Source organism: Aplysia californica, unplaced genomic scaffold (genome assembly GCF_000002075.1).
Source record: "Aplysia californica isolate F4 #8 unplaced genomic scaffold, AplCal3.0 scaffold00087, whole genome shotgun sequence".
Classification (NCBI taxonomy): Eukaryota; Metazoa; Mollusca; class Gastropoda; order Aplysiida; family Aplysiidae; genus Aplysia; species Aplysia californica.
In genome coordinates this window covers 1,023,406-1,038,133 of record NW_004797357.1, presented here as the reverse complement: position 1 = coordinate 1,038,133, position 14,728 = coordinate 1,023,406, and the positions used below count along the sequence as shown (strand labels likewise).

General features: G+C 37.7%; 1 protein-coding gene across 3 annotated transcripts; it reads right to left on the bottom strand.

The window, feature by feature from the left end:
• Nucleotides 1–4,576: 4,576 nt before the first annotated feature.
• On the bottom strand, nucleotides 4,577–14,488 carry LOC101859392. Of its 3 annotated transcripts, none has more exons than XM_013080464.2 (5): nucleotides 14,126–14,488; nucleotides 13,397–13,519; nucleotides 10,109–10,393; nucleotides 8,640–8,795; nucleotides 4,577–7,745 (listed from the first exon to the last, which is right to left on the bottom strand). In XM_013080464.2, the coding sequence occupies exons 3-5, from the start codon at nucleotides 10,365–10,367 to the stop codon at nucleotides 6,562–6,564; spliced, it is 1,599 nt and encodes a 532-aa protein (XP_012935918.1). In that variant the 5' UTR covers nucleotides 10,368–10,393; nucleotides 13,397–13,519; nucleotides 14,126–14,488; the 3' UTR covers nucleotides 4,577–6,561. The 3 variants fall into 3 exon arrangements, with proteins under 3 accessions (XP_012935918.1, XP_005094731.1, XP_005094732.1); XM_005094674.3 differs by having other exon boundaries at nucleotides 10,109–10,374; nucleotides 14,126–14,487; XM_005094675.3 differs by lacking the exon at nucleotides 13,397–13,519 and having other exon boundaries at nucleotides 10,109–10,374.
• Between the last annotated feature and the right edge of the window lie 240 nt (nucleotides 14,489–14,728).

Here is a 14,728-nt window from a genome sequence, read left to right as displayed (position 1 = left end):
CAACTAAATAGAACCTATGACAGATATTTTGAAGAAGACAAAACTCTGACAATCTGTAAATCATACAGCAATTTTTCTTATAAGACCATGACTTTCCAACACCACCAGACAAATACATTTTTAAACTCTGTTCTTTACAATTATGTAGATCAGATTCTGTACAAAATGGCACAGAACAGAATTTTGTTGCTGGCATGAATTGTAAGTTCACCCAATCACCCATCTGTCTATTCACACATCATATGGCACAAGACTGAAGAAAGAAGCATTATACTGCCCTATCAGCAGAGGCATGAAAATAACATGAAACAACAGCAAATCGCTTTGATCATATCACAAGCACCAGTATCTCTTTTTGATCTCTTAAAAAAAAAAGAAAAAGAGGGAGGGAGAGATACTGAGAGGAGTGATCCATTTTAAAAACCATTTCCCAAGATCATCACACTAGCCTTAAAATTAAAAGAAAACGAACAGAACGTATATCCAAGAAAAGCATGGAATCAACAATATCATAGTGAGACCGTGTGGTGAAATCAGGCGCTCGTCAAAAAAATGAAATAAAATAAACCAGCATTTATCAGGACGTTGGGCAATTTTTAACTTTTTGATTCAACACCTTTTAAACATCTATTTAAATGTACACCTTTCTATATTGGAAGTCACTGAATATCGTTGATCAAAGACACACAACATGTAAATTTACAGTTTCAAAGAACCATCAAGTCTTGGAGGTCACCTAAACTTTGGCAGCCATTTTCTACCTAATTTTACTTCTGAAACTAGGCGACTTCATCTCTTTCAATCACAAATATCTCAAGTTCTATTCAAGATAGATGGGCAGTTTTTCCATCGAAATATAGAAAAATAAACACATTTTTAAAGATGAAACCAATAACTCCACATGCCCAGATCTTGACGAGCGCCTGATTCCACCACGTCGTGACACACACATATAGTTTTCAGTCAGTAAGTGCTAAAATGCACACACGTGATCTGTTACATATCTAGACAGTTGAAACGTACGTGGCAAAGTAAAAGAGCACCCACTAAAAATTGCAAAATGAAATATTAATACCCAATTATTGGCCAAAAGGGTTTTCAGCAAAATCCCCCAAACATCCATAAAATGACATGTGTAACTGTGGAGTGAGCACAACAAAACATCCTGTGGCACAGGACCAAAAGAGAAAGCCCACATAGCAGTGTCCTTCAAACAATAAAACGAAAGAGAAAACTACAGTCCAATCTGCTAACATCCACCATTCAAGACGATCACCCCTATAGAAATGACCACATACTCCCTTGCGTTTATTTCTACAATATAATAACACTGTCCCCGAGGACCACTTGCCTCAGATGGCCACTTTTCTTCCTAACAATGTGTTGTTTTCTCACACAACTTTCCTTTGATTGTACTCTGAATAACAAACTTATACAATGGCACCAAAGCAGTGATTTAGGGGGAAAAAGGAAAAATATTAGAAAAAATATATAATGGAGATAAAATATTTAGGCCTACACCATGTATACATATATCTAAAAGTAATTGTAAGGCGCTTTGTAAAATGGTTACAAAATAAACTGCCCAACAGACACAACAAATTAGATCTTTGAAGGCATAAATCACAGATAAGAATAGTAATTCCGAAAACTGTAAAATGAATCCGGTAGTACATAAAATGTAACACATATAGCACAATGTCGATAACTGAATGGAAAGTAGATGGTGTCTGAAAAAAAGGGGGCCTATTTAAAGGGCAACAACTCCACCATCCTAGCATCAATTTCAAGAAAACATTGAACACAATTCAATCAAGGGAACACAAAATTTTCCAATAAAAACAAAACTGAAAGACGTGTTCCTGTAATTTCATGTTTTAAGAAATTCAACCAAAATTGAGTATTATGCAAAACTTTACAACTTCTTAAAAATCAGCCTCAATGTGTATTTGTGCATTAACAGAACAAATTTTTTCCAAAATGACACAGTCAATTAAACTCGGAGAAAGTGGTAACTTTAAATTATAATAGGCTCCAGACGTTGACCACGTCTCTCCAGAAACGCTTGAATATAATGCTACTTACAATTTTGAATAACCCTGTGGCATGTCTCTGGGTCAATTCTTTGGATTTGGATCTCCTAAATATTGAGTCTCAACTGATCAATTGTTTATGGATTTTTTTGTAGACCCCATCTTTCAAAAAACTCGAAAAGGAAAACACCGCACTTTAAATGGGTCCTCTTTTTTAAGACACCCTGTCAATGGCAATGTTGGTTTAAAATAAATGAGTTCTTCGATGGATAAATACACTTTATATTTGATTTTTAAGAAATTGTACTTTTAAATTTGGCTAACTTTTGAACATTTAATTTTTCTCAAACAAGAGAGTGGTAATTTTCTTCATATTGTGACATACAGACAAATTTGACATTCACTTGGTAGAAGTTTTGTTGAAACTGATGCAAAAATGACTGAGCTATTGTCCTATAAATGGGCTCTCTGAATTTCTAAACACACTGCATCATGGATTTGGGTAGACATTGTACTCTAAATACATATTTATTTTGAAAAACGAATATCAGAGCTTTTTATATTGAGCCATTATATTCACTACAACACAAGAAGATAAAATGTAATCATATATACATATACGTTTAAACAACAACAGCCTTTACAGGAAACAAATTCTACTTTTATGGTCATGATGAATTCTCAAAAATATTTGTCAAATGGATTGTTTATTCTCAGTTCAATTAAGCCAGAATGGCAAAAAGGCCAACATGAGATGATGGTCAAATATGTTCACGGAGACCAACACTGTTCATGACAGCAATCATCACATACTCTTCCACAATTCTACATATCATCATCATCATCCAGTGTCAGATCTGTGACAGACATCAGCGATCATGGTTCTCAATTCATTCCTTTTCTCTGATGCTCTTAAAAAAGCTAGGTTTCCCTGATCTTTCCCTGTTACCCATTTGTTTAGGTTCCCTAAGTAGTTTGCTCTGGGCCTACCCCTGCCTCGTTTGCTTTCAATTTTGCCAGTGAGAGCTAGATGTTCAAGACCCTTATGTCTATTCAGGTGTCCCAAAAACTGAATTTGTCGTTTCTTGATTGTTTTTAATAGTGAGCGTCCCACGTGGGCTTGATCAAGCACTACCTTACTTGATTTCTTTTACTTCCACGATACTTCGGATACTCTTGGCAGTCTCCTAAGACATCATAATTCATTTATACATATACCGGTAATAAAGGATAATCAAACCACCGATATTTCTAGACAGTCAATAAATTTCACTTCCACGTTAGGTCTCAGTACAGTGCTGGATGACAGACCAGTAGAACACTTGACAAATCGATAGCAACAAAAATTAAGGGCGTGAAAGCATTATTTGTGCCATAGCTTAAAAAAACCCCACACGACAAGTGTAAGAAAATACAGTAATTGTAATCGAACATAAAATGCATAGATTCAATATGGTATCTGAAACTAATCAAAACAGAAAAATACGACTTATAAAAACATCACATTCATGTTCAACCAAAGATAGTACAAGACAAGATGGGCCACTTCTCTCTTTGAGCCAATTAAAAAAGTGTCCTCAAAATTTGGTGGCGCCCTCTTCACAAAAGCGCACTCTTTGCGAACAGAGTTACCCTACTTGAGTTTTTAAAAATCAAAGTGAAACTAGCGGGATACATTTCGGAAGTACGCTTTTTAAAAATGGTTACGCTGACAAAAAACCTCTTCCGGAGGAAAAGGAGATGGTTTTCTTCGTTTAATTTGACTTTAGAATGAAGGGCGAGAGGTCATTAAAATAAAAAAAACCTAAAACTCCGCACTGAACATACCCGAACTGCTGATGAACAGCAGTCAATCTGCGCACGCAAGGAGGTGCTATTCCTATTCTTCTTCTGGAAAAACGAAAGAGAGCTTCAAAACAGACTGCAGCGCCATCTGAAGCAAAGAGCATACTTCCTGCGGACACTTTTTAGGCTGAGTGGCCCATCTTGTCTTGTACTATCTTTGGTTCAACTCTATATGAAGGGACACCATCATAACAATACTGGCACAAAAAATACTGATTGTTTTTCTCACTACTTACTACTTGGCAAAAATCTATCAGTAAGCTGTGCTATACCAATGTCATAACAAGTTCACAAGCACTTTCAACTACTCTTTGATAACGCTTAAAGGCCTGTGTCCACTGGCTATTACCAAAGCAGGGTGTAATTAAAGTACGAAAAATGATTAGAGCAAGAGTGATATTAACAATGTCTTTTTCTTAAACCTCTACTGGCTAACCATCATAACCCCCCTCCCCCGGCCCTTCCAGTATCAAAGGAAAAATTCCCCAGAAGCTGTGTCTGATGAGGTTCATATCTTTGAAAGGCTATAGCTCGCTTACTTTAAGCACCAGGAGATAGATTATCTATATATACATAGAGAGAAAAGTGCATATCAAATAAAAGAGAAAGGAACATACAATCGCATGGTAGAGGTGTATTTTAGCCAAATTCGTCCTGCAAAATAATTTGTCAATTGAAAGTGAGAAAGATTTTTTTTATACAATTCAGATCGCTGTCACCTTGTTCAATCTTGCAAATGATGATGTAGACCTTGATCTCAAGAACTCAAATTCTCATCATCGCTATCTGCATCATGGTACATTTCAGCAGTAGCCTGATCGGTGGTCAACTTTTGCGAAGCCATGGTGGTGAGTTTGGTCTGCACACAAGAACTGCTCAGATGCAACTGGCTACTGGTGAGCTGGCTTTATCTTTCGTTCCAAACACACTATACACACCTCTCTTCGTTCTAGTCATAATCACATGCGTATTCCATACAGAGAAGAGAGACATATATCTGCACCGGCAAGAGAACACTAAAGCAGGGATAAAACTGTCTTCATTCAAAACGATATAAAAGAGAAGATATATGACCAAAACAAAACACAGGTTTTCAAGGGAATACCAGGTTCGCCCACAGCAGCTAAGTATTAAGCTCTGTGTGTACCAGGTAAGCCAACAGCACATTGAAGGGGTTAAGTAGAGTAAAAAAGAAATTTTTTAAGAATATGAATCCGGTGAAAGTAGAAGTAGTATATGACACATTTGCGCAATCAATGAGTAACCAAGGTAAAAATATAATTCTTAAAAATAATAGAGGTAAATAAATCCCATAACAGGCACTGAATCATTGTGGCATCATATTATTGTGAATTCAGGTGCTCGTCAAAAGAATTAAATTAACGGAAACTCATTTTACCGCCTACCCAGCGATTGTCATCATATTATTTGTTTTAGGCTCCAGAATAAATATATATTACAAGGAATGTGTTTTGGCCACAGCAACAATAAGTTCAACATACACACATATGGAGTGTAAGATAGTACTACTGAAAATAGCTTCTGCACAGAAAAAGTATCCAAAGATCTCAACATTTACACATATTATGCACAAGGATCACATTATATCACAACAATTGATTGAGAAAATATTAAATATTGCAGACAATAGTCTTACATTTATAAACTTAAATCCTAAATCCAAATCTGAGAAATCACAACCTTAACTGCATCCATGGTAGGCCTACACCAAGCGACTCTGGTAAGAAGCTGTCTCTTTTCCCCAAAGGACTCCGATTGGCACTAGCATGATATAGAAAGAAGTGTGCTGTTGCAATGATCTGTATTTTGACATGCACACTTGCTAAAGTTATAAATTTCTTCCTGAATGGTTCGTGTGGCCTTCGAGAGTGAAAATCAGTTTGTTTACAACAAAAGAGCCAAAATCTTTGAAAAATGTCGAGCAGATCTAACATGAGTGCTGCTATAGCGCTGTCATGATGAGAATTTGGGTGATAAATGTGCTACATCTAATGTTTTTAGTTCCGATTCTGTCTCCCATTTTGATGAAGATGAAATCATCATGTTAAAACTTCTCCAAGTGCTGAAAATTAAAAAATGTTCGGGGCGCTTTTTTTCTGAGATCCAGATAGATGTACCTTATCTGCTTCATGGTACTTGGGGACAAATGTTTTGCGCTCTGCGTGCTGAAAAATGTTAATGCAGGAACTTCAAATTTACTTCCCTAAAATGTTTTCTATACATTTAAAGGCAAAAAGTTCGAATGGAAAATATGGCACCAAATATATATATATATAATAATGAACTATTTCTGTATCACTGAAGCTCATTAGTATACAAAAATATAAAGAGATTCCACTTTCTGTTGGTAAAACTAGTCCATTTATACTATGCATACTTTAAGGAGCATGTTCATCAATACCTACTTTTGTATCGCAGCATGATCACTTTTATATAAAGCAGAACATCTGGTAATTCTCACATTTGTGGAGGCATTTTGATACCAGTCTCTTTTGAGAGCAAACAGAATTTTCACTTAATATCTTTCTGAATGTCAAACTGAAAATGCTTCCAGAGCCAATAATCCTTCTTCAGATGTTACTTCTTAAGGCAGAAAATATATTAACATTCTCAGATCAATGAAACATTCCTAAATTATGCAGCTGTGTGGGGAATAAAAATCTTACGATTGCACAGCCTCATAATACGATGGTGGGGGGTCCACATAAAAAGCTGGGGGTTGTTGGACTTGAGACGGACTGCTTGATTCTGAGACCCGTCCAGGTGTTGTGTTCCTGAACGAAGCAGAAGACAAAACAGGGTCTCTGTGCTCGGGAGAAGACCAAGCTCCTGCCCGAACTGACACAGACGCAACATCTGGGTCTTGTGACTCACTGGAAGAGGCAGCGCCGTCTATTCTAGACAGATGACCTGGTAACCAGGACCGAAGAGTGGGCAAGATCCGTACTGGTAGATGTTCTCTCAAAGCACGCAATTCTTCAGTAATTGTTTCAGAGGAAGCGGAAGTATCAGAAGGCATAGACACGGTGGTAGTAGATGGCCCAGAGACTGTAGCAGGAATAGTGGAATATATAGCATACAGACCTCTGATGACAGCCTCATATGATGGCGGTGCAGAGCTGTCATTGTGCTCTTGGGGTATGGAGGTTGTGTTGTCACGGCGTTGTTGGGGTGAAAGGTTTGAATCCTGTACTAGATGATACGCTGGAGGGGGGTCAGTTTCATCAGAGTGTGGAAGTGCATTGACACTGTTGGAATCAGAGTCAGAGTGGGAACTTCCAGCTGCATGATATTCAGACATGTCATCTTCGAGCTCATGTATTTGAGCTCTGAGTTCATTGATTCTATCTAAGACAGTGCTGGAATTTGCTGTTGGACGGACATGTGACATAAAAGAAATTGCGAACCTATCTCGAAGGCTAACCTCTGGATCTATGTCATTTACATTGATTGGATGAAGTGAACGTGTTGTGGAAACATCATGGGGGTTCCCTTCTGCTTCACTCAAAGCTCTTTCTTCTACGTCTTCATCCACAACATTTGAAACTGCTCTGTCACCAGGTCCATCTTCCACTCTGTCACTGGGCCTGTCCACTGCTTCAGGATCAGAATCATTGCCTTCAGCATCCTCCAGTGAGTCTGGATCATGATCCCTGAGTGGCTTTATACCTAAAAACTTTGATACTTGCCAGTATACCCGAGGCAGCATGATGAGTCCAGCACATATAACTGTCATGTGTAGTGAGGCCAGAACTGTGCGGTACGACCAGCCCGTTGTGGCTTCAGGGTATCGCCTCTTGGGGTATTCATTAAGGTAATGATTTAAACCTAAGTGTCCAAATCCGACTGAGGAGGAGAGGAGAGGAGAGTCATGAGAGTGTCACTAAAAATTTGATTTTCCACGTGAGAAAAATATCAAGGTCAAAGAGTAAATGAACACTGCATTATAAATGTGTACATTAAGAGAGAACCTTTGTAAACTGCTGAAGTAAGAGTGCAGATATGTGAGCATACGCAACTACTGTGTTGATGAAGAAAATACCTATAAGGTAATTTTTTAATCAGATAGAAGCAATGCCAACAAATATAAGTTCAATCAAGTACACGGGTAAAGGTTAGAATGTAACTACTACTTGTCTTGATCAAAACTAGATACTATACGCCAAGTATTTCTTGCGCTAACTTGAATTTGCAATTTTTGGAGAATTACTGAATTGGTACATAGGACGCTGGGTGACTCAAGTTGCAAATTTAAAAGGTCCGTTAAAAATGAAATAGGCAAACGCATAAAAACAACACAAAAAACCAGAATCGAGTATACAGTATTACTGATCTTCAAAAACAGTCTAAAACGGGGGGAAGTTTGAAAGCAAAACATGGCCTGTTTGTAATTATCCCATGACATCTATAACTGAGGTAAAATACAGGTTAATCTCAATGTCACGACTAACATTGTCCAAAAACCATCTTAATGGATGATCTTGATAGAGTAAACAAAGGCAAAGTACCTCCTTCCTGCTTACTACCACAAAAAGTCTCAGATCGACCTGTGCCATATCATTTCAGATTCTTCCAATCTACCGCCTGATACAATTTTTATCAGTAACATATCATTCATGCTGTGTCCAAATTCTTGTCTAACCATCTGCTCTGAGTATTTTACTCTAGCAAAATCAACAACTAGGTGGAGAACTTCATTGTACACTAAAATGTAAGCTCAGGGTGCCACATGATTCATACCTCCACAACAGCCGACTACGCAAGTTTTAAAGGAAGTAAACAGGATGCAACCAATTCGACAGTATCTGCGCCTCAGATACTTGAAACCCATCACGAGGGCAGCCAACAAGCAGATCATCCCAAGAATCATCAACAAACGAGTCTCGTGGATGTACCCTGAGAGAAAAGACGAAAGTTAAAAAAATTTTTTTTTAAAAGAAGGAAAGAAATAAAATTAAAAAAAAATGCAGTGCAAGGTCACAGACTGATTTTTCTGCTCTCCTTATTTTAAAAAAATATTTTTTTTTAGTTTCCATCCTTCCTGAAGTAGGCCTAAAAACAGGTGGAGCGCCAACTCCCTCATCAGAACAGGATATAATATTGAAACTTAAAGGAAATATCAAATCAAACCAAGATCCACTTCTATACATCCAGAACTTCTGGGGATGGACCAATTTCAAACTCTGATGTGCTTCATAGAGGCCAGAAATGGTGAATATAATATTTCCCCGATAGCTTTCTTACTGACTGATACTCTCTCCCTATATTATTATACTATCAGGCAGAGAGCAGTTGATGCCACACCTGTCTGTCTTTGGCCACTTCCACAGTTTTCTCACATACAGCCCTTGGCTGATTGCTTCATCTCTGATCGTACTCTTATTGCTGCTAGTTGGTCTACCTCTTCTCCTGCTGGACCATGTCTGATAAGGTCGACAGTAATCATGGCAAAGTCAAAGCCTTGGCCATTTGGCTAGGTTTGTGATCCCAACAAAAAATTACTTCTCTGTAAACGGAAATGGTCTTGAAATATATAATTATACTGAGTGCATTTATTTATTAGTCTGTCTACACTCAGCTCTAGAACAAGCTAAGATCTCGGATAAGATGTGTGAGTGTTAGCTTAGTCCATGGGAGGGAAATCCATCCGACTTAATTCTCAAATTTGAAAGGTTGCCATTCTCAGACAGGACTAGTCTCAAATTTTGTCTCCTTCCATCTTTCTTTAAAATTCCCCTCAAAATGATATCAAGGGTGCAATAACTAAAAGTGCAGCTGATTTTAATAAGACTTGATATATATGGCCTAGACAGTGAAAAATTTTGTCAGTTTGTTAGTGGGTGAATGCGTGAAATCTGCAGCTTGAACTGTATGCTTTACTTACAGAAAGTCAAGGATATTCTGAGTCATGTTCTAGAGTTTGCTTGCTGGGGTAATAATAGTTGTAAATCGCATGCATAGCATTCTGTAGAAAGAGTGTGGATATGTGATATATCATGAAGCTATCAGCTGTTTTAAAAAACAGATCTATACAATTTCTATGACATTTGAAACAAATCCACACATAAAACTTGAGAAATTACAATAAAATAGAATAACTGCAAAACAAAAATAAATTTAAATTGGCCAAACAATATTATGTCCCGTTTGAAAGTATTACATATTATATCACAAACAAAGGGGTCAGAACAAAAACAAGACAGCCCTACCTGGTACACCGATGTTGTCAAAGCGTTTCCAGTCAACGAAAAGATCTCCCTCTTTAAGGCCATGCTCAGTCTCAGTGTCCTCGCTCGTGGCGTTCTCGAGAACACATTCCCAAAACAAGCCAGCGGAACCTGTCTTTCCCAGCTTCTCAAATTGAAACTCAACCCAGTTGTCCGAAAATAAACCAACAGCATACAGAAGACATGCAGGCCCATAGGCAACGATTCCAACTTTGAACAAGGCCGCCACTACTTTCTCCATTCGTGAGCTGTGGACAATCACGTGTACTGAAACAAATAAGATCTTTACGTGGCCTTCTTATCGTTGCTTGTATTAATTTTACAAATCAGATGAACGGGCAAAGGCTTTTGAAACAGAATCACTAACAGGGGCAAATAATATATATGTTATTCTCAAAGTCAGAATTTTGAGCATTTTAAAACACATTAATTTTTGGTATAAAATCAAAGAATAATCACTTGTAAACCATTATCTGAAAAAAATTCAGCAGCACAGATTTTTTTCCCCAGAATGCTAAAGAGGCAAGTTCTCCATTTAAGGCTCTCTCCTTCTTCAAGGTGTTCTTTCAAACCAATGAAAGAGAGGACAAAAGTTCAAGATTATATTGTACAACACAAAAATGCAAACTTCCCAAATGAACACAATTTACATGCAGATCATAACAGCAGGCGGGCTGCTTTCTTTCACCCTGCCAGTTAAGTCTAACCCAGGTAGAATAGGATACAGCATTACCGCAGGTAGACCCTTATAACATGCTTCAAACCTCGTATACCACCATCCTTGAGGTGAGCATGAAGTTGGTGGAAAAGCGGGGCAGGTGATTTAACAGGGTTTCTTTTAAATAGTCCCCACTGCTTGACATCAAGAGAAATGATTCTGATGTGCGAACTGTGTTTGAAAACATTTTGTTGGTGTTATTTACACACATATAAATTGAGAGCTGAAGGTCTGTATTCTCCCTGTGTCTGTGTATGTTGTGTGTGTGTGATATGTATGTGTGTGATGGGTATGTGTGTGTGTGTGTGTGTGTGAGTGTGTGTGTGTGTGTGTGTATGTGATTGTATGTATACATTGTGTGTGTGTATGTGATTGTATGTATACATTGTGTGTGTGTGTGTACGTGGTTGTATGTATACATTGTGGGTGCATGTGATTGTATGTATATTGTATGTGTATGTATTTTTGTGTGTGTGTGTGTGTGTATGTGTGTGTGTGTGTGTGTGTGTGTGTGTGTGTGTGTGTGTGTGTATGTGTGTCTGTACAAATTCAAACCCAGCAGGACTTTACCTAGATTCAAATCAAAGTTTTCTACCAGATCAGAAGCTAAGCTGTGTCATTATTCGATGCCCGTCAGTCCTTGAGCCGCCTCACACCTGTCATGTAGACTCTCATATATGAGTCCTCACACAATAAACTTATCAATAAGCCTTGCATGAGGCGCCCGCCGCCTTGAGGTCAACAAACTGATCTCTGACATTGCCAGATATTCTACCGGTGGGTAGAGATGATGTATGGAGAAAGATATATATTTAAGCAATCAAAGAGGAGGTGTTGAGCGCCATGGGTAGTGAACTATCTCTGGCGGGCAATTTGCTGATGGTATAGCGGGGCAAATTTACATTAGTTTAACTCATTCGCTACGCCGAGCCGTGGGGGGCGGCGCGGCTAAAGTGCCGTCAGTACGCTAAGCTGCCCCCAGCGGCTCGAGAACCGATCTTCAATTTTAGCTTAGATTCTATTCACATATCCATGTTAAAATAAAGGTCATAATATAATGTTGACTTCCGGGTCAAGCATTTCCACTAAAAATCGGAAGTTTAGATTCAGTATTGAAACGCGATTTCCTAGTTTATTCGACTTTGTTTTATCACGATGCCAAAATTATAGCCCGGACACCAGTCTTAGTAATTTTACACAACAAAATCTATCATTATTTTGCCAACTAAAAAGGTGTAGGACTCTTTTTTATAATATTGATACGATTGGACTCATATTGCCAATGCACTGTCATTGAGAAATCAATATTTTTGAGTGCCAGATCTAGATCTAGATCTAGATCTAGATCTAAATTGTCAAAATATTTTTTTTCTCCCAAAAATCACTACTTTTTGATGAAATTACACAAAAAGTGCAACTCAAGATATGTATAGGTTTATTCCAAATGCAATTCTGAATAATTCCATATAAGATACGAGTGGGTTTTTTTCTGTTTGTGATCGTTTTTCAAGATTAATAAATTTTTTATTTTTTTTTCAATATCGGATGTTATGATCCAAATGTACAAATATTATGGAATGTATGTGAATAACTGCTAACTTTTCAATATTTTCCAGTTCTATATATTAATTTAGGTTTATTTTGATGTATGATTTGACTACGTGCAAGCATATTTTTTTAGTTTCACCAAAGATTATAAAGTTTTTATTTTCAAATTTTATCCGCATCCAATCAAAATTGTGTTGCATCCCTTCAACCAAAGTTGAAAAATACATAAATAAACACTGCAGATGTATTCTACAATCCTTACTGGAAATATTGGTATATAATATGTTGATATTTTTTTGAATTTGTGGCCCCAAAGATCTTTTACCTGCCCCCTAGTCATCATCTCGTTCGCCCTCCCGAAAAAAAATTCGTCCACAAGCCGAAAATAATACGTAGCGAATGAGTTAATAAGGACCCTACAACTCAAACAGTTGCTCAAGCAGGAAGGCAGTATGAAGACACAAAAATACTATGTTCATGTAAAGTCGTTCATTTACTTTGTACATTGGCAAACCTGGCAGTTAGCAGGGTGGCGGTACACCGGGAGGAGGGGTGGGGGTCTCGAGGTTTGGTTTTACTGTACTCGATAAAAAACCTCCCCATGCACTTGCAGATTATTTGGACTCATGTCAAATTACTTTTATGTAACGCTTTCTGAGTGCAACAGTAAAGAGCACAACAATACTTATGATTACTGGTAAAATCAAGAAATAAATATGCATCACATTAAAGATGTCTGTAACACACATAATAATATATGCAGCTTGGAAAGAAGCCTGTTAATTTTTAAGATAGATTCTAGTTTGATTTAATTACAAATTGCAGGGTCTCATGTGGGGTAAAAAAGCGAAAATATGAATTTCTGCATCGGAGACTGCGCAACCGATTCCGAAGAGCCTTAGTTTGGACACAGATTTTTTTCGCCCCCTCCTGCCCACCCAGCAGTACGTTTGACTTCGAGTTGAGGAAGTAAAGGCAGCGTGGAAAGGAACAGGCCACCCTACCTGACAATGCCGAAGGCCCAGGAAGATGTCTCACAAACAATTCTATCCCCAATGTCTGGATCGGATGAGGGAACAAATTTAGTTTTTACAGCACAGCCACATCAGGTGGAAATGGTGTTACTCCTGCGAAAGCACATAATAATTATGAATGTACACAGAGAACATCCTCTACAATGCATCGTAAATTGAGAATAGCTGCAATAGAGTCGAGCATCCATTATTATAACTAGACTCTAGGCCTATATGATGGCCTAGCCTACATTGAAATTGTGGGGATCATCTAGATCTAGATCTAGAATCTAGATTTAGATCTAGATTAGATCTAATTCTAGTCAAGCTTTCAACTACTGACTACTGAATCCATTATATTATGTATGATTAAAAAATTATTTTTACCATTGAAATTCTATGGTTCTAGAGATCTAGACTAAGACTTTGATCTGGTCTATAACAAAATTCTTTATCAATCAACGGTTGGTAATGTAAATATTGCATCAAGCTCAGTTTTTTAAAGAAAACTATTACGTCAAGACGGTATTTTATGTTCCCAGCCTACGGCTCACGCCAGAGTAGACAATCTGTATGTTCAGGTCAGTTGAGTATGTCAGGACAAAATTTAATTGAATTTGAAAAGTCCAGCCACTCGTCCTCGACTTATCTCTCAAATGGTTATTTTCCGTTCACCTGTGACTTTTTAGTCAAGATTAAGAAAAACATTAAGCAACAGACCTGTTCAAACTGTGAGTAGATCTAGATTCTACGTAAATTATGGGCGACCGAATCGGAAATGCAAGGTGTACACTTAAGTTAAAATTGCCTTTGCTCTTGCCCAAACAAACAACAAGACTTGTAAAACTTGGCCAGGTTAATTTCGCAACTGATGGTGATTGTCGATTAAAAGGGGGAGAGCGTGAATTATAATTTTATTGGTTCTTCCTCGACAAAGTTAAAAGTGCTATTTCTCTGTATGAGAAGAGGTAGAAATATAAAGTAAATCTCACGAACAAGCGTTCATATGACAATTGTACCTAACCTAAGTTCTATTCTTCTAAGGTGATGTTACTTTTGGCCAGAGTTTATTCTATTTTGGTTCAGCCTTGGTTAAAAATCGATATTTCGCTTGCCAGGCGTGCAGAACAAATAATATTATATTTAGTAACAGAGTCAACCAATTTTCGACATCCTACTCTATAAATAGATCTGTGTCAACACAGACATGATGTATTTCAGGATTTCGCAATTTTCTTCTGTGGCATTCGTTTTTACTAGGGACTCGCAAACCACACACACACACACACACACACACACACACACACACACACACACACACAC